General features: G+C 39.5%; 1 protein-coding gene across 1 annotated transcript; it reads right to left on the bottom strand.

The window, feature by feature from the left end:
* Positions 1 to 1,000: 1,000 nt before the first annotated feature.
* LOC146654032 (BICD family-like cargo adapter 1) lies at positions 1,001 to 23,369 on the bottom strand. Its single transcript, XM_085380044.1, has 10 exons — positions 22,927 to 23,369; positions 21,176 to 21,391; positions 15,429 to 15,548; positions 14,494 to 14,640; positions 13,783 to 13,965; positions 5,805 to 5,969; positions 5,035 to 5,112; positions 4,709 to 4,821; positions 4,403 to 4,523; positions 1,001 to 3,050 (listed from the first exon to the last, which is right to left on the bottom strand). Exons 1-10 carry the CDS (start codon positions 23,173 to 23,175, stop codon positions 2,811 to 2,813), a joined length of 1,632 nt encoding a protein of 543 aa, XP_085236170.1. The 5' UTR covers positions 23,176 to 23,369; the 3' UTR covers positions 1,001 to 2,810.
* Positions 23,370 to 25,198: the final 1,829 nt, after the last annotated feature.

The raw sequence follows: 25,198 nt of genomic DNA, 5'->3' as shown, positions 1-25,198 counted from the left end.
TATATATATATATATATATATATATATATATATATGTGTGTGTGTGTGTGTGTGTGTGTGTGTGTGTGTTTTGACGTTTTTTCAGCACTCTGCTGGTGGTAAACGCCTGTTTTCAGTCTATTTATTTCTAAACTTTACATTCTTTCTTTTACACGTTTTGACAGTTTATAAAACCATAGTAAACCTTTCTGATATCTTTTCAGAGCCTGTATTGGTATTGGTTCGATATTAGTGTAATAAGATCGATACTTTGTTTCTGTCCTCTAAATTAAATAATTTTTTTTTGGGGGGGGGGGCGAAAAAAATGAAAAAATATTGAAAATACATGAAAAGCTGAAAGGTGTGATTTGTTGTGTGAACCAATCATTGTGCTTAACACTGGAAGTCAAGTATTTCAAAATGTTGAGATTATAAGATGAAGTTGTGATTTATGGCTGGCAAAACCCCTGCAGCAGAAAGACGCTTCTACAAAAAAGAGAGGAAACGGGGGACAAGAGGAACCAATTAAACAGGCAAAATGCACAACAAAATATATAAAATCATTGCAAGTGAGGTTCAACACAGCAACAGACATGCAATATAAACACACAAACAGTCACAAGATGCAGAATGACTGCAAAAAGATGTAGACAGAACCGAATGAGATGCAACCTGAACAAAACTACAAACTGAGTCTTTGAGTCTATCTCATTTGTAGAAGTTGTCTTTGTGATTTAACTGACTCTCCCACTTTTTTCCTACTAAATTACTTGGATTTGTTTATGACGTCTTATCTCAGAGCTCATTTTACATATTTACGCACAAGTTAATTTCCATGAATTCCCACAGAGCTGCTATCCAAGCAAACCTAACATGAACCTAAATATCCAGTAGTAGTGTAAGTCTTCTACCCACTCTAATAAGACCATTATTACCATTAATCTTGAATGAAGTACGCAGTTGTTATTGCACATGTTTGGTTTTGCTTTATTCTTAGTTCAGGAACCTCAAACACTGATGATAATTTACCCATGTCTCGACATCTGGAAGTTTTCACATTTACAAAACTACATGGCTTTAATAAATCAACACTTCTGAGTAGCAGTGTTAAAGGCAGTGAACATATGCAACTCTGAACACAAATTATAAATATTAAAAAATCTGATAAAACCTCAGTTGACTGATTTAAGGTTGACTTGCAGTTATTTAACATGACTGAGTTAAGTGTAACTACATTTGCTTATTTTTTAGCACCTCAGCTGCAGTCTGTCCAGTGTGTCAGATCCTGTCAGCTATGACACATCTGCCTCCCACTAAAGCCTGAAATGTTTGCTGGCCATCAGCAGAGGGCAGCAGCAGACGTATTGTTAGAAGCCCATTTCAGATTATCAAACCGCTCAAAAAATTAAACACTTTCATGAGAATATTAATCAAGTCAGTTAAACTTCTGGGATATTAATTTGAGCAGTGAAGTAGCGTGGGGGTGGGTTGTTAATCAGTTTCAGTGGCTTTCGTGTTAACGAAATGACCAATATATGCACTAGAGAGGCAACAGTGAGACAACCACTAACACAGGAATGGTTTTACTGGCTAGGTTTGTTGTCTCTGGTAGCATGAAGCAATACCTGGGTCCCTCACCTGCTAGTGAGCCCTGTGCTCACTGCCTGGCACTGTGGAGAACAATTAGCATTTGCAATAGAATACCAGAATTGGCAGGTCCATCACCAGTATCCTGTGCTTTTCACAGATGAGAGCAGGTTCACCTTGAGCACATGTGACAGACATGAAAATTGAAGAAACCATGACCGGTTTGGTGGTGGGTCAGTGATTATCTGGGGAGGCACATCCATGGAGGGACACACAGACCTCTATAGGCTAAGCAACAGCACCCTGATTGCCATTAGGTATCAGGATGAAATCCTTGGACATACTGTGAGCTGCTACATTTGACTTCAGCCCTCTGTAGGTTGATCGTTTTCATTTCTTTCAATGTAGCCTCCTTTAATTCCTGACAGATTACCCCATCTCCATATTTGTGTATTGTCTTCAATCTTGCAGCTTTTCCCCTATTAAAGCCAGAATATCTTCAGTAAATAACTTTTATCATGGAGAGTTTTGAAGACAAACAGTGGAGAAAAATGAGACCTGACTGAGTATCATTTAATGTTTTATGAAACTTTCTGTCAGTCCTTCCAGACTTGGTCAGTTTGTACAAAGCAGCTTCAATACTGAACAGTGCTTAACATAAAATAGAGTTTCTGCTGTCCACAGACCATATCAATGTCCAGACAACATGTTTGATTTTTAACTGAAACTATGAGAACAAAATTATAAAAATAACAGATTTCTTCATGTACAAGAAAACGTACAGCGTTTCTCAAACACATTTAGCAACATTGACAATAAAAAAAAAACAACCCAAAAACAAACATAACTTCTTATATCCAACATGATAAGGACAAATTTAGTACAACGAAAAATGTAGTGTTTAATCACTTACTTCATGAGCATCCTTCTCTTTGATGTGTTAAATCTTAAATACTTTCCACTGAGCTGCTTATTCACCATTTTACAAAATAGGGTGCGATATTTACAGTTAAACCTTCAATTGTAATTCTGTAAAAATGTTGTCACAGTCTTCGTTTTGAGAAGCCTCAGCCTCTCAGTGAAATGTGTTTCAGTCTTTGTTTGCAGTGGCTCCTTCTGTCTTCATGGCTTTTTTTCTCCTTCACATGATGTACAAGAAGCCCCACTAGTGAGTTCCCTTTGACCTTTTCTCTTGGTGCATCTGCTCCACAGTAGTCCAGTAGTGTTCTAGCACTTAGTGTTCACTATTTGCTGTACTGCACCCCTTTGCCCCGCCTTAACCAGTCCCTCCACGGGGATTGGTTTTTGTCCTGATCGCAGTCTGAATTCCAGGAGGAGGCCGACGACTGGCGTGACCAAGATGAAGCCGTTCTGCTGGGTCTGCGAAAGAATGACATGCTGTTGTTGGAGGCGGGCTTCTTCTGAGGCTGCTCCAACTGCTGCTGGGACTTGAGCTGCTGGTTGATGAAGATCTGGATGTCATCCTGGGGAAAGGTGGGGAGGAAGAGGAATTGAGCAGCAAGACTTAGGAGCCGGGGCTCAGTCTGGTATCCCATGATTGGCAAAGATAACATGTTAGTACTAGAGTCGTAGTATTAAAGAAGCAAACTAGTTATCATTAAGTCCCACGAGAAAACCAACAAAGTACTGACTCTTTAAAAAACATGGAGCTGCCAGGCAGGAGGAAAAGAGGAAGACCTCAGAAGATTCATTGATGTGGTAAAGCAGCGGCCGATGCGCTGCAGGTTTTAGATATCACCCTGGGTCAACATACCTGAATCAAATGATTAGTTTATTACCAGGCCTCTGAAGAACTTCAAGACATGTTGAGGACATAATTTAGCCATTTAAATCAGCTGTGTTGAATCAAGGATACATCTAAAACCTGCAGGACACCGGCCCTTGAAGCCTGGAGTTTCCCCACCCCTGTGGTAAAGGATGAGATGCAGAGGGGTGGTGTGACAGAGGAGGAAGCTAGGGATAGGGTGAGACGGAGGCAGATGATCTGCTCCCTTTAGGAGTCGCAGCAGCAGCCGGAGGAGGAGGGAAAAGAAAAACTATATTGGTTTAAAGCTATTGATCACAGTCTTGAAATCAAACCATTGGGAGATGGATTGAGACAATGTGCTTCTAGGCATATTTGTTCATAACAGTAAAAAGAGGTTATAAAACACCTTCCTTGTCAGCGTTCAGATTCATTAAATCTATGAAGTTCTGAAGGCAAAACTGGTCCAATAAAGTGACTGGTCAGTGCCTATGACCGGTCACTTTTATTTACTCAAACGGTCTGACTTCCGTTTGAGTAAATAACCTTTTCTTTGCATGCCTTTTGTATTAAATAATCATTTATATTAATCTTACATTACTTTATTTTTTTATAATTTATATGTTTTTATCTTGTGGTTGCTCAGAAACACAGTATTTAAAGAAGTGAATCAGTGGTTTGCTCTAAATATTATCTGTATTATCTTCATCAGAGCATGAAGGCTCAGACACTGAGGCAGATGGCTCAGCTTAGCATAAGTACTCAGCAGCAGAAGGGCTCAGAGACACATGCCGCTCTTATCCCTCCAAACTGTCAGGACATGGAGATTTATGATGGTGCCTGTCTCTGACTTTTTACTCTAGAATCTCAGACCGATACATCAATCTCAAACGCAGGCAGTGCCTCTGAAAATGTGGCCTTCCCATCAGCGATGCAGGTGATTAAACGTAATAAGAATGTGCTGAAGCAGAAGGCCCTGCAAACAGGCTACGAGATGATAGGACAGTGTGACAAAGTGATGCGAGAAAGATCATTAGACTGGAGGTCTACAGAGAAAAGTGAGTGGTTTACCTGCCAGGCCTCCAGCTCCTGTGATAGCTCCAGTTTGCGTTGGATGGCTTCCAGTAACTGGTTGTTGAGAGACATCATATCGTTTTTACTTCTCACCAGCTCTTCTTCCATTCGGTTTTTCCTGCAAAGAAGTCACACAAAGATCTTTAAAGTAAGGATTTTAACATCCATAACAAGTTAAAACTCAGGGCTGAGCCATGCTCGGGAACTAGGAATTAGTGTTTTTCAGTTTTAAAAATATAAAACATGTAATCTGGAAAGCTTGAACTTTCTCACTTGAATTGGATAAATAAACTCATTACTTACTTCGCAATAGCTTCATCTCGGTCTTTGATGGCCTGTTGGACAACTTCAGTTTGATCTTGAACGCTCTGCAGCTTCTGCATCAGTTCAGCATTTTCTTGCTGCAGCTGCACATTCTGCAGGAAGACGATAAGAGCTCTTTAGACCACAGTATAAAATACTACATAATGAATGTTTATCTGCTTGTCAAATGCAATTCTGAGGCACACAAATATCTCTGAATTTAGATACCGCATCAAGATCAGTAGGGTCAGCACTGGTGCAACCTTTTTGTCATACAACTGGTGCTGTCCCTCTTTGACGGACGGGTCTGTTCATCCCTCGGTTACCTGATCTCTCAGCTCCTGTGTCATGCTCAGATTCCCACTCTCGTCACCCGTCGTTTCGACAAAACCCTGATTCAGCTCCTGGGACAGAGGCATTAACAGAGAGATCAGGTGTAAGCGGTGTGTGCATCAAAAGGACTTTCTGTGGCGTTGGCCTACTTGTGGAGGTGCACTCGCGGAGGAAGGGGTGAGGCTGGCCCCTTTAGTTACACTGACAGACTCATGTTACTGCTCTGAATGTAAGATAAATGCCACAAGACACAACTGGACTATTGTAAACGCTCGCGCAAAGCAATCTGTCCTGTGTGAACACCCTGTGGTGCCTCAAACAGCCACTAGGGGGTAGATAGGTTGGACTGCTATAGTATGTGAGCAGGCTGCTTTCTGGATCTATGATTTATGCTTTTCCTGCATCTGCGTCCAACCTCTAGCAAAGAAAAAACAAAGTAAGGAAATAACTCTGCTTTCAGTACAATTGTCTCTCATCGTACAACAGAAAGAGATGCACTGTTGGAGTGTTAAACGTCGCATCTCTCACCTGTAAGTTGTGTGTTTGAAAAGCAATAAATGCGCTCTGCCGTGTTGGTACAGCCCTGCGTTTCTTAGACATCAGAACTTCAGATTGTTTTGTGTACATTTCTTTATGATTCGAGGACATGACAAAACCTACAGTGTACTATTCCCGTCCTTCTCATGTTTCAAACAACAAGGTCAGCCTTTTGTTCGCATTTCCTCTCCCTGCCCCATTTGCTGTTCGTGTGTGCGCAGCTCACCTGTGGCCTGGATGCCTGTGAAAGAGTTTGAGCCACGCCCTTCAGCCGATGCAACATGGCCTTCAGGTCTTCCTGCTGATCGGCGACTTCTGACTGCTCTGAGCCGTTCAGCTCCTGGGTCAGCGGGAGGAGTAACTGAAGGATGGACCCCATTTCTTGCGTTAACTATGAAAAAAAGGAAGAAACGTGTTGATATGTGCTTGCTGTGACTTTCAAAATAGTGTCAGCCGCATTGATTGATTGGTAATTTATTTCAAAATGTGAATAATATACAAGTACATTTAGAAAAGAAATGAGAGAAAAAAAAATATACTATACAAATTACATACAAAAAAACATTCTGATTAATTTACATGTTGAAAGGGAGTGGGAAGAAGTATACACTTATTTAATCCCACCCCTGTCCCATAAATTATCAGTGAATATTTAGTCAGCTTCCTTACTGATATAATTTGTAATAAAAATAGTGAACAGATTTCTGATATACTATATACTATAATATCACATCATGAATTGTTTGTTTGTTTGTTTTTAAATAGAGACATTCACTTAATTTAAATATTTTCCTTTTCTTTATAGATCGAGAAGATCATATTTTTATAACTCTTTTTGAACAGTTTTATGTTTGGACATTGCTTTAATTCCATATTCAGTTTGTTCCATAGTTTCACTCCTTGAACAGAAACACAAAAGCCTTTTCTTGTAGTACGTACCTTCATTGTTTTGAAGTTACAAAAACCCCTTAAATTATAACTTCCTTCTTTCAAAAAAAACATACTCTGAATATTACCTGGCAGTTCTTTATTTTTTGCTTTGAATAGAATTTGTGCTGTTTGGAATTTCACTATATCGTCAATTTTCAATATTTCAGACTGCAAAAATAGTGAGTTTGTATGTTCCCTATAACCTGCATTGTGGATGATTCGAATTGCTTTCTTTTGAAGAGTAAAAAGTGAATGTAATGTGGTTTTATAGTTATTGCCCCAGACCTCTGCACAATAGCTTAAGTATGGTGAAACCAGTGAACAGTAGAGAATATGAAGTGATGTTCTGTCGAATACCTGTTTTGCCTTGTTTAGTACTGCAATGCTTCGTGATACTTTGGAATGAATATATCTTACGTGAGCTCTCCAGTTAAGTTTTTCATCTATTATTACCCCCAGAAATTTATTTTCACTGACTCTTTCAATATCAACACCATTTATTTGAATCTTTGCATTAGTATTTAAACTACTATTTCCAAATAACATAAGTTTAGATTTATTCAAATTTAATGATAATTTGTTTTTATCAAGCCAGAACTTCACTTTACTTATTTCATTAGTCATATCCTCCAATAAATTCTGCAGATCATCACCAGAGCAAAAAATGTTTGTATCGTCAGCAAAGAGAACCACTTTTAATACTTTGGACACTTTACAGATGTCGTTAATGTACAAGTTGAAGAATTTTGGACCCAAAACTGACCCTTGGGGTACACCACAAGCAATGTCCATACATAAGGAGCAACCACCATTTATTTTCACAAACTGCTTTCTGTCACTTAAATAACTCCGGACCCAATCTAAAACTACCCCTCTGACACCATAACGTTCCAGTTTTCTTATTAATATATCATGATCTATAGTGTCAAATGCCTTTGTCAAGTCTATGAATAACCCAGCCACATATTGCTTTTTGTCTATGGAATTTGTGATGTATTCTATTGAATCTAATAGTGCCGATGATGTTGATCTGCTTGATCGGAATCCGTACTGACTCTCAGTGAGTAGTTTATGTTTATCTATAAATTTTTCCAGTCTGTTTTTAAACAGTTTTTCAAGAACTTTTGAGAATTGAGGTAGTAAAGAGACAGGCCTGTAGTTTGTGAAATGGTGTTTGTTTCCAGATTTGTATAGAGGTATAACTTTTGCTATTTTCATTCTGTCTGGAAATCGACCAGTTTGAAATGATAAATTACAGATGTATGTAAATGGTTTTATAATAGCCTCAATGACTCTTTTAACCACTATCATATCAATATCATTACAATCCAAAGATTTGTGATTTTTACATTTTTTGACAATTTCAAGAACTTCATTTTCATCAACGACTGTGAGAAACATAGAATATGGATTTCTGTCAATCAGTGTATCGGGTTTTTCCTGTGCTTTCCCAGGATGAGTGATTGTTCTTGCTAAATTTGGTCCAGCAGTTACAAAGAATTCATTGAGACTATTTGCCACAACATCCATATTGTATTCTTCATGGTCATTACAAATGAAATACTTGGGATAGTTCTTTTGTCTAGTCCCACATTTTATAACACTGTTCAGGATTTCCCATAATCTTTTATTATTATTTCTATTTATATCTAATTGCTTCTTATAGTATTCCTTTTTACTAAATCTAAGTATATTAGTTAACCTATTTTTATATCTTTTGTATCTGATTTCAGCATCTTTAGTTCTCGTTCTTAAGAACTCTCTGTATAGAGCATTTTCCTTTATACATGCATTTTGCAGACCTTTTGTTATCCATGGACAGTCCATATATTTCTGTTTCCTACTATATTGCTTTATTGGACAGTTGGTATTGTACAGTAATGTAAATATTCTAAGGAATTTATTATAAGCACTATTAACGTCCTGTTCCTGATATACTTCACCCCAGTTTTCCTTCAATAAATCTTTTTTAAATGCATTCATTCTTTCTTCTGTTCTTACTCGTCTGTACTCTTTTTTACTGTCCATTTTATTGATCTTGTAATTCCTATCATAGATTGTAAAAATTGGAAGATGGTCACTTATGTCGTTAATCAGGAGTCCACTTACAGTCTTATTTTCAATGTCATTTGCAAAAATGTTGTCTATGAGAGTTGCACAATGTGATGTAATCCTGGTAGGTCTAGTAATTTTAGGGAATAGATTCATACAGTGCATTGTGTTTATAAATTCCTCAGTGGTTTTATGTTTATTTGGGTTTAGCAAATCAATATTGAAGTCTCCACAAATGAAAACTTTTTTGCGAGCTATTTCAATAAATGTTTCTTCTATCCAGTCTTTAAATGTCTCAATACTACTACCTGGAGCTCTGTATATACAGCTAATGATTACATTTTTACTTTTTTCTTTACAAATTTCAACTGTAATACATTCTAGTACATTATCAATCACCATCGTCATCTTTTCCACCACATTAAATTTCAAGGATTTGTCCACATACAAGGCCACTCCTCCTCCTCCTCCTTTGTTTCGCCTAGTTATAAATGTGAATTCATAACCCTCCAGTTCAAAGTCTGTTCCTTTTTCCATATTGATCCAAGTTTCTGATAAGGCAATGACACTAAATGGATGTGAAAACTGGTTAAGATATTCTTTGATATGACTAAAATTAGCATAGAGACTTCTACAGTTAAAGTGGATAATTGATAATTTATTCTCAGTTTTAATCCTCTGATTGTAGTCTTTATTTGTATAGTAGCAGCAATTGTTATTGTTAGATGAGAAAAAGTTGTTGTCTGGATCTATTTCATATTCCAAGTCGTGTGTATTGTGATCCATATAGTTAAATGTTTTCAGTTCCAATTGATCATATTCTGCAACTGTCTGACTGATGCAGCTGATTCTTCCAGATGTATCTGAGTTCTTCCTTCCAGTGTGTCATAAGTGAGTGTGTGGTTGTCTGTTACCTTGTTTGCCGTCCAGATCGTGTTGCTCACTGATATTTTTCGAGATCCGCCATATTTTTAATGGTCAGAACTTTGGCTTCCTCTGGTGATCCGTTTAGTTTAATGAATATTTTGCAGTTCGTCGTCCAAGTGCCAAGTGGATTTTTCCCAGCTTCTTAAGGTGTCGCGCTTTTTTGGCTATTTCAGCGTTGTGTTTGGTTAGATGTTCATTGATAAAGACATTAGATCCTTTTAATTTTCTTCCTTGTTTCAGCAGCGTAATCTTGTGCTTTCGATTTACAAACCTTAATATAATAGCCGGTATGTTGCCGTTCCTCCTGGGAAGAGGGTGGCATGCTTCGACAGAGTTACAGTCCAGGGCAATCCCTTTGGACCGCAGGAAAGCAGCCACCTGTTGTTCCGTGGAGCTAATGTCAAGCTCTCCAGGTTCCTCGTTGCTGTCAGCGGTCACCGCCTGAGCGTATGACCGGGGTTTAATATGGAGCCCAGTGATGATGACGTCGTTTATCCTGGAGTATTGTTCCAGGTCAGCGACCTTACTTTCCAGGTATGCAATCTTTTTATCTTTTTCGGCATTTTGGATGCGGAGGAGCTTTACCTCCTCCACAATTTCAATGATATTTTTCTGCTGCAACCTGATAGTAGAAATTTCCTCCATTATGAAGTCAAGGGACTTTTTAATGTCCTCGACTTCCTCAGCTGTCGGTGTCCTCTTCGGCCCCATTTTATCTGGTTACCCTGGTAGCAGGTTCAGTCAGCTGAATAACCTTCACCTTCACATGAACCAAAATATTAAACGTGCAACAAAAGTTACATAGCTTGGAGGATGCTGCTCGAATTCTGACCTACATTTAGGTCCATAAACTCTTTGCCTTACCACACCATCACAATGGATTTTAAATTAAGCAATCAAGATGTGATTGAAAAGCAGACTTTCAGTTAACTGAATTAACTGCTTAGGAATTACAGACTTTTTCATAAAATCCTTTGCAGGGAAGTCTGGCTGCAAAGGATTTTAATCAGTCGCCTGGAGATCAGGTGACTGACTTGGCCATTGAAGTATATCCCATTTCTTTTCCTTGAGAAACTCTTGGCTGCTTCTACAGTATGCTTTACATTTCACATTCACCCTACTGCTTTGGACCTAACAGCATATTAAAAGGAATTTCTGTGTGTTATACAAGTTATTTCTTCTTCTCTGTTCCTGCGAGCATTCCCCATCTTCTTCTCACATGTCTTGAATGACATCATGTATTTATACGACTGGAGGAGTCAGCATTACCTCATGGGCACATTTAACTTACCTGAGTCATGTGTATCACGTGACAGTGCTTATCTGATCATAACAAAAATAACTAAACAGGAACAGTTTCAGGTGATAAACAGTCACAGTTGTTTGCATAAGTTTTAACACCCCTGACTCTGAGAAAGTTCTATATTTAAGAGACAATAAAATCAGCCTGAGTAAAAAAATGCTTAAAAATTGAACAGTAATTGTGGCTGCCACAAAAATAATGAGCTTTATGTTTTAGTGAGGTATTGCCATCATATACCCCACATGTGACAACAATGTGGAAAGTCTCCGACAATGTGGTAATGACAAACAGGAAATGTGACTCACGAGTGCAGCAACACATTACTTTTTCCTGCTGCAACACAACAATAACAGCAGACACACGGACGGTGAGAAGACATTTTCTGCTCTCTCCCAGACACAACTCCAACACGTGACTTCTGCACAAGTCCTCATCCAGGACTTCACTCTGTACAATCAGGAGCTTCACGCCTTGGTGACAGTGTGACAGCAAACACGCTGTCACACTGTCACCAAGAACTCGCACAACATGTTCCTGCATGGCGTCCCTCTCTGTAGAGAGAGCTACCGTGCTTTTGCTACAACATTTTCAAACGCTTTCCAAAATTCAGAGTATAAATGATGTATCTCTGGTGCTATAAATGTGCGATCTCATTCTCAAGAAAGACAACTTGATCATTTCATTTCCAGTCATCACAGGAACACAGTTTCCCCTCAAAACGCACGTGACCTGTGAATCATTGCAGGCCCACTGCAGCAAAAGCCAACCACAGTATGGAGATAGTGTGCAGCTGTTCCTACACAGAGCTGTTTGCATGTTTTTCCAATTTTGTCTTGCAGTGACTCGACAGCATTCACATTAGTGCTATAAGAGGAATTTTACTTTTTTTCCTAGTACTTTTTTGTGTGTTTGTGCTTTACAGTACGTATAATTTTAGATCATAACACTGATACAGGATAACACATCACAATGTTGCAAAAAATCAACGTTGAAGAAAAGTCATGCTTATTGCACCTAGAGATACTAAAATACCAACAATACAAATACAGAAAAATAAATGATAAATTATTCTTACTGCTTCAGGGGCACAAATTCGTAAACTTGAGAACAGTTTGGGACTGCAGTTTCTACCAATCATCATTCAAACAGGAGAAATTTAAGACGTTAACTCTTCAAAGCTGTGGACTGACAGATAATCGGTGCTCAAATAAGTATTAAAGGAGCAGGATTGTTTATGTGAGGCTAACACAGACAGTAAAATTGTCTCTCTCTTAGTTTTAAGATCACCTGCACTTGATTACAATGATGTTGTGCATCTACATGCGCCCCCCTGCATTCCTTTCTCCCTCATCACTCTGTCTTCTAAGTGGAGTGATGTTTATGTATAAGGTCACGAGTAGAGCAGGGCGATATGGCCAAAAATATTTATCACGATATATATTTGAAAATTTGCGATAACGATATAACCGACGATATAATTGATGCGAGACAAAATACAACTCCACAACATTACTAGCGCAAAAAGACAACCTTCCATTTATTTTCACTTAAACAAGAAGCTGGTTTTTATGTACATTAAAGCTTTATAAAAATGTAACAGTGCAAATGCAAATTCCTTGCTGAAAGTTTAACCAAAAGGCATTTCCAGTAGAAATGGGCTGACATATCCTGAGCATAACCATGTATAATATCCACTGAAGTTAAAAAGAGGTGCTTTGCAACATTAAACGGCAGTGTGCAGTACGTATTTTTCGCACCATAAGGTGCACGGGATTATAAGGCACATTAAGCGAAACAAAGCAGTCAGATAAATCAAACTTTATTAAACTCATTCTTCTTGCTTCCTCCACTTCTGTACCATTGATTCATTAATGTTGAATTCTCTGGCAGCTGCTCTATTCCCATGTTGTTGCAGTATATTAATGACTAACCTCGTATTGTGGATGGATTATCTCAGTTGTTCTCCTGACTGAAGTTTGGTCCGTTTACAGCATCCTGCCATGCGATTGCATTTGTCTCTAACCATGAAGAACCTTCACGTTAACTTTTATAAGTGGAAAAGTGTTAGTGTTCGTCCTCCAGCTTCACTGTTTATGTTATGCTAACATAGCTGTGTCGCTAGCGATCACGTAGCACATCATTATATACCAGCTAGCCCAACTTCAGTAACCCTACAAACGTCACTGCTGTTTAGTTTCCTGTCTTCATTTATGTTGGAAGTGATAGCAGAGCTGTACGTTTGATTTTTTTCAGAAATCTCTCCGTCAGAACATGCTATATCATGCTTAGGTAACTAGCGAAACTAGCGCGCTAACTTCCGCTAGCTTCCTGCTAACTTCTAACTCCGTTAAATGTAATAACTTTTGTTTTCATGGATGCCTGGAAGTTAAACTTTATAGTTACACCTGGTAAAGCAGCAATGCTGATCGTTTTATTAAAGATGAAAGAATTTAGACAGTTTTTAACTCTAAGTGATGCTGCAGTGTTGTTTGACCTGAAGCATACGGAGTTTAGGACCCAGATTACTCCCAGATTTAAGAGCATCTTAGTCCGACAAATATGACAATAACGACGGCCGCTTGCATGTTCTGCAAAAAAATGTGCTTTGTTGTGTATCTGACGGACAAACACCAAACCAGTTCCACATCACTGAAGTTGCACCATTTTTACAAACCAATTCTGGTTCATCTGTTTCACTCAACAATGGGCCATGTGCGTATGAAAACAAAGGCACTGCGCATGCGCGTTTTACTCCCATTCTATCGCGATATTTCATTTTCCTATCGTTGCCTAACATTATTACCGTGAACGGTATAATATGGCCCAGCCCTAGTCACGAGACAGCTTACCATTAGCTTTACTCTTATTCACAGTGAACTTTATATTTTTAAATTAAATTGAAATGAAATACTTCAATCAGCCACATGAGGCATGTTTTGGATGTTTTTTTTATAAAACAATATGCTTTGACTGTATTAATCAGTAAACCTACCTCTTCTTTGCTGACTCCGAGGCCTGTTATCTCCAGGCTACTTTCCAGCTCAGACAGCAGGGAAGTGTCGCCGTAGCTCCTGGCTTCCTGCAGGGACACCTCCTCCTGAAGCTCCTCCACCTGGGCCTGCAGCTGCTGTGAATGACCCCGTGCAGCCTCCACCTCTTGCCGCGCCTCGGCAAGCTGAAAAGCACAGAGAGCGAGAGGCACATGCACACATGAACGAAAACAGAAATGTGACAAGGATAACACGTCCGACAGATGAAGAAGCTACGATAAAAATCACATTATGAATCCTGCTAGATTACACAGATCCCTGCTTTTAGCCTAAGAGTCAAATGAGCTCTGGAAGGAGCTGTAATAGGAGACTCGTGTAAGCAGACTGTACCAACAAGAGAAAGAAATCCTGACATGCCAGATTCCAGCCTAAAGCCAAACATGAAACTAAACGAACACGAGTGGAATCCAGAGTTGCGGGTGAGAGATACAGTGACGGGAGTGAGGTGATTGTTTAGCGGTACTTTCCGCAATCCCACCGAAACCCAGGCTGGCAGAGAGGGAGCAGAAAATCTTTGTCATTGTGGTTCTTTTAGTCACGCACTAACCACTTGATGCGGTTTTGCTGCCACAATGAGCTCTAATCAGATTGCTTATGTACTATGGAGCTCGAATGACAGTCTTGCCTGCGCTGTACTGTATTCATGTTTGTACCTGCTGGCTGTGCTGCTCGTTGAGTTGGTCGTGCAGAGCCAAGCGTGCGTCCAAAGAGGCCAAACTCGCCCTCAGTTCTTCGTTTTCTTGACAAACACTCTCCAATCGTTGCTCCAGCACCTGTTCCTTCTGTGAGAGACGCAACACCTGGAAAAACAAGCAGAAATACAGATAACAAAGTTATTTCTTCCCCTCAGGGAGGAAAATTCTCACTAACTCACACCACTCCCTTGCATCGCAACAAAACAATCCACTAACAGGAGGAATGAAGCTGATATTTGAACCTTCCTACTTTTACTTGGAAGGCTATCCGTTTTCTCATTTTCGGAAATGAACAATTTATCGAGAAAAGGATGATTTACCGAGAATCTGTCTGACTGTATTTATCCTATTCAGGAGTACATCCAAAAAAGAAGGTGAACTTGCTCGTCACAATTTCAAAAGTCATTTCAAAACAGATATTCCTTTTTAAAAACCTTTAATCAAACCATTATTACAAAATAAAGTGTTGTTTTAGTACTTTTTTTTCCCAGTTTCTGCTGCTGGTTGTCCAGGACTTTCATTATTCTTCTGTTTTATGTAACCACCACATCCATTGCATGAAATAAAACGCATTATGTATTAGAAAAGATCACTTTTTAGACAGACTGTTTATTTGCCATTTTACTTTGCTTAAAACATTACTTAGAAGACGTTATTTTAAGAACCATGTAGGTCTAAACATGACCAGCAGGTATGGGCCAGACATGAAGAGATAGAAGTTCATTTATGACTCGCTTCACTGATGCCAAGTAATTATTAGAAAGGCATTTGAGAAAAAAATTGATACAAAAATATGATATGCTACAAGAAGAAGACCATATTTTAGCATAAATATGAAGCTACACCTCTGTAAAGTCACAGTAACGGCCGCACGTGTGCATTAGAGTACTTGCCTGCTCTCTCATGGCACTCATCAGCTCCTCGTCCTGCTGCCTGTTGTGACTTCCTTTTTGTTGCAGCTCCTGTTTCAGAGCCTGCAGCTCAGTGGACATGGCTCTCTCCACCTCCATCGCCTACACGTGCACAGAAGAAAGAGAACACGAACGCAGGAGAGTCACAAAGGGAGCAAATGAAATGAGAAATATGGAGAGGGTTAAAAAGATCTCAGCCAGAGACTGGCGTCACACACGCGTATCAGTTAAAGTGAAAATCCAAAATGAAGCCTGCCTGTAGCCTGAGCTTTAAGAAAATAAAAGTCTTGGCTAAAGCTGAGATGAGAAGAAGCTGGGGATTAGTTGACTAAATTTAAATGTGGTTGGTTATTGGTTTTCCTGATAGCCTGCAGTGCTTCCAAAACCTGGGGCAAAAACAGGACAGATGTAAAAGCTAACAGCATGAGTGATTCATTCATTTTCCCCCATTTTCAACTTTAACCATAAAACACTGAATATTGGAAAACTTGAAAGCTGATTCAAACACAAAAGATTGGGCAACATTAAAAATTTGGGAAGCTGCTGTGCCTACAGGCCCTGTGAAAGGCCCCCCCTTCTGCCCTCCCTTGTCCTGGACTGGGACCCTCATTTCCCCTTACTCAGCAGTTCGGCGGGGCCCTGTCAGGTCCAATCAATGCCACATAATACAAAATGAAAGGCCGGCCTCTACGGCAGATGGAGCAGAGGGCATCTTGATCTTGGTGGTGACATAATCATGCCACATTAAACAACAATGGTGAACTCGGACATCACCAGAGTAAAAGCTGGAGGGAAGAGCTTGAAAGTATGGAGGATGTGAGGCAGGTTTGTGGGACATAAGTAGAGGGAAGCGTGTGTCTGTGTGAGTGAATAAAGGATAAAAACAAAAAGCAAGCAGACACAGTGAGAAGAGAAGAAGTCTGGGTTTAAAAATGAACATTTCAGTATGGGCCTCTTTCTACAATAGAGGCACCGACTCACTGAGAGCCACCAAAACGAGGAGGGGACGGAGGACACTCCACCCCCCCCACCCCCTCCACGCCTTCATGAGTCCACACGCTGAAGTATCCAACAGCTGGCTTCCACAGCTATAACTAAGCCCCTTGGGGGCACAGAGAAAAGATGGCTTTCCCCTGGGATAAAGGAACGTTGGTGCAACATCAAAGAACAAAATGAAAGATTTATATCTCTCTGTAATGTATATTGTGTTTTCCTTTTTTGTCTGTGAGCTTGGTGATGCTGACCGAGGTTACGGGGGCTTGTCTTAAACAATGTACACAGTGAGGGATTTGTCACAGCTGCCCAATAAAATGCTACCGGTGTGAGTGATATGTGACCCTGAGTAGGAAGCAGGAAGTGAAAAAGGTAATGTGATCTGCATCGGTTAACCTGACAGAAAACAAGATATCAACAGAGTGACCAAAAAAGTAGAAACACCTGTCTGCAATGGTCTTAACTCTTTTTGTATACAAGTTATTCAATATTCTGTATGTATGCACACACAGTACGTTTGAGTTATATCTAAAAGGTTATATTATATTGAAACTTAAGTGAAACCAAACAATAAAAACTAAAAGTGAAATGAACAGAAACCCCCTTATTAAATAATAATATGTTAAAAAGTATTTTAAAAAGTGTATATCCATAACAACTATATAAATACACAAACACTTATTGCTGGCATCAGTAAGTCATCCTATTTGCCTTGGGCTATTACCAGTCATGAGGCAAATAAATCCCACAACCAGTACAATCTGGTTGTGTACAATCTGTCTATTATTGGCCAGTGTCAGCTCATAATACCCCCAGCAGTAAGTCAGGTCTACCTGAAATAAGCTCATAGCAAAGTCCTAAACTTACCGAGTTTTGTTGTTTGTTTTTTAAAAACAATTGAAACGAATGAAACGCATGAAAACATGCAGGAAACTATCAGCATTTCCAGCTCATCATCCAGTAATCATACTCCCATTCCAGTCTGGTATTTCTTATCCAGTAGATGTGTTTATATTCAGTTTTCTAATGCACTAAAAATGTTGCACAAGACTTCAGCCAAAATCAGCAAAATACTAAAATGTTTTTACTTTCACTATATGCAATTATCTCATTTCCTTACAGTCATACTTAATGTTTTTCTTCAGACGGTAAACTGTGGTTTTCCTTGTATGAGACTGCCAGGAAACTCCAGTGACAAATTAACAAACGAACATAGAGAGTGATTCATGTTTGACCAAAGTCTTTTCAGCCTGGTTTACAGTTGCAGCGATGGTTTGTAAGAAAACACCCTGACATCAGTCACCTCTCCCTGAGATTTTCAACACTTTGCTTCTGCTCCGGAGCTCCTGTTTTAACAGTCTGCACTGTGTGACAATTTGGCACGCATCAGTATTGTTTTTAATGCAGCTGCTTCCTCATGTGCACCAGGGCAGAAGTTCACAGCAAATCTTTTCATGTTGTTGGAAAATTCTTTTTCTCTCTGGTTTCAGTTTATATCCTCCTCCAGATTCCTGTCATGGTCTACTTACGGTTTCATAATTAGCATATTATGTTTTCATCTGTGAGAAACTTTCGCTTCATCTTACCATTTATCTGTTATGGTTAGTGAAGCACCTAAACTGGTTATCCAGGTATTAGCTTTTAGTCCATAACTCGCTTTTTGATGGCTGCTAGCCATACAGCTAATGATTTTAACTATTTATATACATTTTAAGGTTTTATCTAACATTTTGGAAAATCGTTTTTTCATCACATTTTCATTTTCTGAGAGCTGATAACTCCATTTGCAACTGTTTATCTATATTTTAACGTTTTAGCTGGTTTTAACGGAAGGTTTTTAGCTTGTACTTTCAGCTAGAATTTTATTAATGAATGCATCTGTCTTTTAAACATAATTTAATTTTTAACTGTTTATAAGGAGTTTTAGCTAAGAGTTTATATTTTTTTATCTATATTTTTCAATGACTACCAGCAACATGGCTAACAATTTTAATTCTTTATACTTTAAGCTAATAATTAATTTAAAAAAAACAAAAACTACATTCCTGACTAATCAGTTAACTGTTTATCCACACTTTTAGCTACCCACTTCAAATGCTTACCCATGCTTTTGATAACAATTTTATTTATCTATACTTTGAGAAATGCTAGCCACATGGCAAACAATTTTTAACTTCGACATTTTTTCATTTTTAGCTAACAATTTAATTCATTTCAGGGGCTTTTTAGCTTATAGTTCCATACAAAAATTATACATTTCTTTCTCTACACTCCTAAGTTACCATTTTAAATGTTTATCTACAATTAGAACAAACCATTTTAATTGTATAAATATGCTTTTGATTAACAACTTAATTAATTTACCTTAACTTTCAGCTAAGTTGGCCACTGGTTGACCACCAGTCATTAGGGAAAAATGAGTATTCCCCAATCAGTTGCAAGTGGTTGCTAGAAGTTAATGGCTGTCAACTGCCCCAGGTCACACAGGTCTCCTGACCAATTAGTGAACCTCTGGCAAGCACCTGTCACTAGACAAACATGTTTTCCCCAGTTGGTTGGCAAAAAGCCTCCTTGTGATTACTTTGATTGTTAGCATATTGCTGTGGAAATTTGGATAGAAGTGACGGACTTGTCTACAAACAGTTGCCAGCTATGTCAGTTACACTGACACTGAAAAGCGCTTTTTGTAACATGTTGGCTGCAGTACCGCAACTTCTACTTTGAATGTGAATCTCCTCCATTTCTGGTTTACATCACACTTTTTCAGGTTATACAAACACTTGGCTAGTTAACAAGTACTTGGAGACCAGCATAAAAACAAAAAATAAAAACGACAGGCACTTGCGTTAATCTGCTAGCAAACAAAGCCCTTACTGAGAGGTTCTGGTGCAACACTTGCTTTGCAACAGTTTTACCCAGTGAGAACCGAGAATCTCCAAGAACCACTTTCAACCAGTCAGGGAATACATATTTTCCCTAGTGGTGGTTGTAAACCCCCCCCAAAATTTCTTATGACTTTATAACATTTACTATCTATTTCTACTCAATGTTAATGGTTAACTTCTCTTCTCAAACCAGCTCAGGTCCATTCGGCTTTTAAATTAAAATGTAATTTCTGTTTTTTGAAGATTAGTTCAGCTTTGATTTATTGATTAATTTAATGCAATTCTGTCTATTACACATTAAGTATATAAACTGAAAACAGCAGCTACAATTGATTAGCTCATTGACATATTCAAGTTTCCTAAGTATCCTTGAGTTTTGTTGTTTGTTTGTTTTTTAAGTTAAAAGAAGAAACCTACTGTATAGCTTACTGAAGCCTGAACATGACACCATGAATAAACCGAGCTCTTCCAGTCAAAACCGTGAGAAACAAAAACTCAATGAATTACAGCACGACTCACCCCACCACACAGCTGTCCGACAGAAGCAGCAGTATCTTTCACCACATCAGGCAAAGACTTGTCAGACATGGAGCGTCTTAAGATTCAGTCTCTTCTCTCAGCTTCACAACTACACAGACCAGAGTTACATTTGGCTAACACTGGGCAGCCCAATAAAGTATTTCCTCCACCTCCCTCTCCCCTAAAACAGCTCAAACAGAGAGATACAAGCTTTTATCTAAATTGGCATTTTCCTGAACTTCTAGGGAGTCTGATTTCCACACACCAAGTCCTTCAGTATAGCCACAGAGGGGGAAGGAAGCTCACAGTTCCTTATTTCGTGGACCTTGACTCCTTACAAGCTCGTGTCTGCTGTTCATTCTGCGTGAGCAGAGGTTTGTCGTGTGGAACGCAGCACGTCACAACAGCAACGCTGAGAAAAACAATCCTCACTTTCTCAGCCTGGAAAAATACTCAAGTTTGCTCCAGCTGTGTGATCCAGTCAGCTCCACTGATAAGAAGCTGTCACCAGCCTGCTTTGTGTACAGTGTACTGCATTTCTGATCAGATACTTATGATCATAAATAATTTACTTCAACACTCATGAACTCCTGAAGACGTGAGTCAGCGGCATGTTGTCAGCGTCCTTATGATGTCAAGCTAGTTAAAGGTTAACTTTGTGTTACTGAATAAACCAACGTAACAGATTATAATGTTCTGATAAAAGCTTCTATAATATGTCTAATAGATTATCTAGGACATTTTTCTATTACATTTCACAGGTACAATGACATAAAAAAGTGGCTAAAATAATTATACGGCAATGAGTTTAATTCATTTGCCTGAACTAGAATTTGAATAAAGCTTCTTCCAGGTATTTTCCAAGCTTCCCTCCCTCTCTCTTGGATTTAAAATTAAGTCATGCTTGAAGTTTCCCTCCCCCTCTTGTTTACATGTCGTTTCCCTCCTGCTCTGCACTTGACATTGCTGATTTGCCTGAGGGAAACTGCTCAGGTTTTGATATGCAGCTCCCAGCTGACTCTAGCTCTATCGCTCTCTTTCTCATTTATCAAAACACTTATTTGTAGTAGAAGTATTTTAGCTGTGACCTTGCTATGAGCCTTCAAATATCCTCAGAGTGTGGCATTGCTTTAGATCAAATACAGTCAGGCTGATACCGGAGTAGTTCACACGGGAACACCGAGTTTCAGTGGGTGGATTGAGTAACTTTCTAGTTTTACTCAGACGGCCTGAAGCTTTGAATCTACTGCCGGTGTTTGTTTCACTGAGGCTCGGTTACTTTTTGAGCAAAGATGAAAAACATGAATCTACCCATCCAGGTGTGGGACTCACAGCTTTGAGCTCCTCCTGGAGCCGCTGAGTGTTCTCGTTGTGCTCCAGCTGAGTTCGACTCTTGTCCCTCTCAGCCTCGCTGAGCGCCCGGGTAAGCTGCTCCACCTGGGCGCTCAGCTCCCTCGCATCCCGCTCCAGGTCTCCCATCTGGCTCTCCCACTGGGACTGGTGGCGCTCCAGCTTCAGTCGCACCTCATGTTTTCCCTGCTCCAGCTCCTATCGGAGGTGGAAAAGATAAATGCCTTAACAGGTGATCTTTAGGGTGGGTGTAGCAAAACAAAGATTTTAAAATATAAAGCAGTAAATACAGTTCAGTTGTCTAGCTACGACTGCAGCAAATGAAGCTGTTTGGCATCGTGAGAGTGTTGTTGGAAGGCATTTGAGTGAGCACAAGCACCTGTCAACCTCATTTAGTGCTCTGACGGATAACAGGAAATGTCCAACAGCTGTAATTTGAATCCGTAACAATAGGGTAGCTGATATCATTAAAGCTAGAAGAGGAAAACATCCACTCTGCTTTCATCCATTCCTTTGGAGCTTAAAAGATCAGTCAGTTTGTCAGTCAACAGAAAAGTCATCCAAGCATTAACTTGCCATGACACCTGATTGATCCAGCACTATTTTAGCTCAATGGGTTGTGCAGGTGACCCATAAGGTGTAAGGTAAATAAAGAGGACTGGGTCTGAATCTTCCCCTGTTCTCTGTCTTTCAAACTTTCCTGCCTTCTCTCAACTTTCTTAAGACAATAAGGGCTAAAAATCCCCCCACTCAAGAAAATGACTGTTCCAGACATTTACCACACACCTCTGGCAAATTCAATCAGAAAAGTTCACGCAGCACGTTTACATCAATTTAGACACTAGCGCACCATTGTCTTGTCCTTGGTGTGATTTAAGTGACTGCCATACCTGACTTGATGCGAGCATCTGATAGAGACATCAGCATCACCCGGGGAAAGCAATGAGGTCATTATTTTCATATCACAGCCTCTCAACATGATTTGGTGCTGGTGTAGTCGACTGAGACAAACACATGGATGCCACCGGTTCGCTTTTATTACTACACTTTCTGTCTGACTGCTGAGATCTCGTGAGGAGTTGAAGTGTCTCACAAGTATGCAGCAAGACTACCTAGAAGGAATTTCAGTACTGACAGGTCTGCTAAGATAGAAATAGTTTTACAGTCGCTGGGAGAACACAAAAGATCGCTTCAGAGAGAGTTAGTAAAGTTTAGCAACGCACTAGCATTTCTGCCTGCTTACATTATAGTTTCTTTATACAGTTACAGCTTATTTAACGTTGAATATATTGCATTCATTATTTTGTAAACCAACCAGTTTAGTAGGAACACCTTAGCAGTGCCTTTTTTATGCTGCTTTTTCCATTTACAATTGTAAATGTCTTTTCATGGGATGGCCAAAATATTGAGAACACGTTAATAGTGCGGTCGGAGGTCCCAATAAATGACTCAGGTGACTCAATGTCATTAATGTTGAATATTTAAGTTGGTCACCTTAACTTAAATAAATAGAGCTAGAAAGATTTTTACGCGTTTTCGTGCGTAAAGCTGGGAGAGAAACAACAGCATACAATCTTTGGACATCGGGAAAACTTCTTACCCGCCCACTTCAAACAGCAACAACCATGACGTAATTCTAAACACTTCAACCCGAACATTTCACAGAATGTTTTAGATTATTACAAAACCTACTAGATTATTAGTTCACCTGTAGGGAATCGGATTCTCCTTACCTCCAGCTTCTCTGCGTATTGCTCATGAAGTTTTTCGCTCTTCTCCTTAAGCTGGCGGTTTTCTAGGAGCAATGCGTTTCCCAGCTGGGCTGCCAAAATAACCTCTTCCTCCTTTTGTTTTAAAGCAGCCAGAAGTTCACTGGGGTCCTGATAATCTGTCATTTCCTCCGCTCCATAGTGGAAAAAGAAATCCTCCTCTAGGTCCATTATTTCCTTGGACTTGAAGCTCCAATCATCGAGTCGATCCATAGCTAATCCAATAACACCTTATTATAGCTTCTTATATAAAGAAAACACGCGGGAACGGTGCCATAAACGCGCATCTGTGGATGCCCACTCATGACACCTGCGTGTAGCTGCTGAGTCGAGCAGAGTGTAAATGTAAGTGAAGTCGAACCGAAGGTTGGAGCTGTCTGGTGAAAGCAGGCTGCTCCCTCCCTCTGTCACCCGCAGATGGCGGTTTGTCTCCGTGGGGTGTTGGTTTCAGTCACCTGAGCAACTGTCACCACCCAGCTCGGCAACCACATCGATACCTGCCCTGCCGCAGGGCTCAGAGTGTGGAAAATGGAAAATGGAAAGACACACAAGCACCTGCATGGTGCTGTGAAACAGTGGGAACTGTTTTTCTTGATGTTTTACCGGACTGCAGCATATTGTTTATTATAATCATTCACTGTGGAGGACATTAGTCAAACAACAGATGACGTCCCATTGCAGCATCACGAAATGCACACATGTGATACCAGTAAACTTCAAAAACCAGTGTTTCTGCTTTTTTTAAAAATATGTTTTCATACTTTGATAAAAGTATTTATTATTCTTAATTTGATGTAATTTGATGGTACTTACAGGCCGTTTTAAATGTAATTTATTTGTTATGGTTTCATTTCATTCAATTTGGGTTTTTTATTATTATCAGTTTATCACTTTTGAAGCACTTTGAACTGGAATAAAGCGTTAAATTGTAAATAGACTGGTTCTTATATCCTGTTTTTCTATTTTATTCAAAGCTACATGTATCTCTCTCTCTCTCTCGCTCTGTCTCATTTATCCATTTACACAAGTCACACCTTTTTCTCTACATGCTGAATATGTTTATTAAGCTTTTTCTTTTCTTTTTTAGGGGGGGGGGGGGGGGGGGGAATGAGCTTCTACATGCTCCTGTTTGGGTGTAGTATGCATACAGCTTGTAAAATGTAAGATTATACATCTGCATGTTTACTTTGCACTTGTTCACATGAACAGGACTGCATTGTTTTTCCATGCATCCACGTTAAGTACACATATTTACACATGGAGATTTTTTTTTTATTACTACCAATTTCTTTTAGTTTAATCTTCTCAGTTATTTATAATTTGTTAGTGTAAAGTTTTGGAAATGGGTTATATCTTCATTTTTTTTAAGTATGCAAGTCAGTATTTCGTGAAATCAGGTGGAACTCTGTTTTTAATCAGGCAGCAAGTGGTTAACAAGTTAGCCTTATAAACAAAGGGAGTTTCTGCCTGCATTGTGTAGACGCTTTCCAGGGGTCAAGGGTCAGCCTTCACAAGGTTTCATGGAGCACGGGGCAGTGTCAGGGGAATAAAAGACAAAGCATCCTGACGCATGGCAAGGCTTTTGTAGTCAGGGAAGCCGCAGCTTCTGTACATATGGCGGCAAAAGCAGACGCACTGTACATCAGGGCCCAACACGCCTCGCTGCCATTGTTTCCATTGTTCCTGTTAGTTTGGGGGCAGCTGATGTGGCGTAAGTGTGACGAGGAGGCTCACATGCCTCCTGCAGTGAAGTCCAACGAGGGACACGTGTGCTGAACAGCACACTCAGACCTTGAAGTACTTGTGTTTAAGAGTGTGTGCACAGAGTCAGACATGAGAAGAGGAAACATGTTTGCATTTGTTCAATGAAAGCCAAACTTGCTTATAAAATCTATTACTGAAAAGATGACTCAGGCCACAGAGGAGCATCACCCTTTACTTCAAGATTTTCTCATCTAACATTTGCTGCCTATTGAGTTCAAGCTACACAAGCAGAACCATCCACCATAAAACTCTCACTGATGTTTTAAATTAAAAAAAATCCCTGACAACAGGGATACTGCATATAACACTGCAGCAAACATCAGCTGCATCAGCAAGACGCAGGATAGTGCTGAGAGCAGTAAATAGTGTTCAGCGTAAATGGTGTATCAAACAGCTGAACAGGAGACATGACTGTGATATTCTTAGTTGAGTTCATGTTCAGCCACTGTACATAATGATAATTTGACAAGAT

This window comes from Rhamphochromis longiceps, linkage group LG14 (genome assembly GCF_057381845.1).
Source record: "Rhamphochromis longiceps isolate RC_006_pf linkage group LG14, R_longiceps_female_GT1.1, whole genome shotgun sequence".
NCBI lineage: Eukaryota > Metazoa > Chordata > Actinopteri > Cichliformes > Cichlidae > Rhamphochromis > Rhamphochromis longiceps.
The sequence above is the reverse complement of the archived record's forward strand: the minus strand, read 5'-3'. Positions and strand labels throughout refer to the sequence as shown.

What these genes read in the sequence shown, in the direction of transcription:
- LOC146654032 (XM_085380044.1), bottom strand. Translation starts at nt 23,175, where the DNA reads ATGGATCGACTCGATGATTGGAGCTTCAAGTCCAAGGAAATAATGGAC. An exon ending in CACAGGCATCCAGGCCACAG is followed by an intron (nt 5,113 to 5,804) that starts GTGAGCTGCGCA and finishes CCTCTGTCCCAG; the next exon opens with GAGCTGAATCAGGGTTTTGT. An exon ending in CGAGATGAAGCTATTGCGAA is followed by an intron (nt 4,524 to 4,708) that starts GTAAGTAATGAG and finishes ACTTCTTTGCAG; the next exon opens with GAAAAACCGAATGGAAGAAG.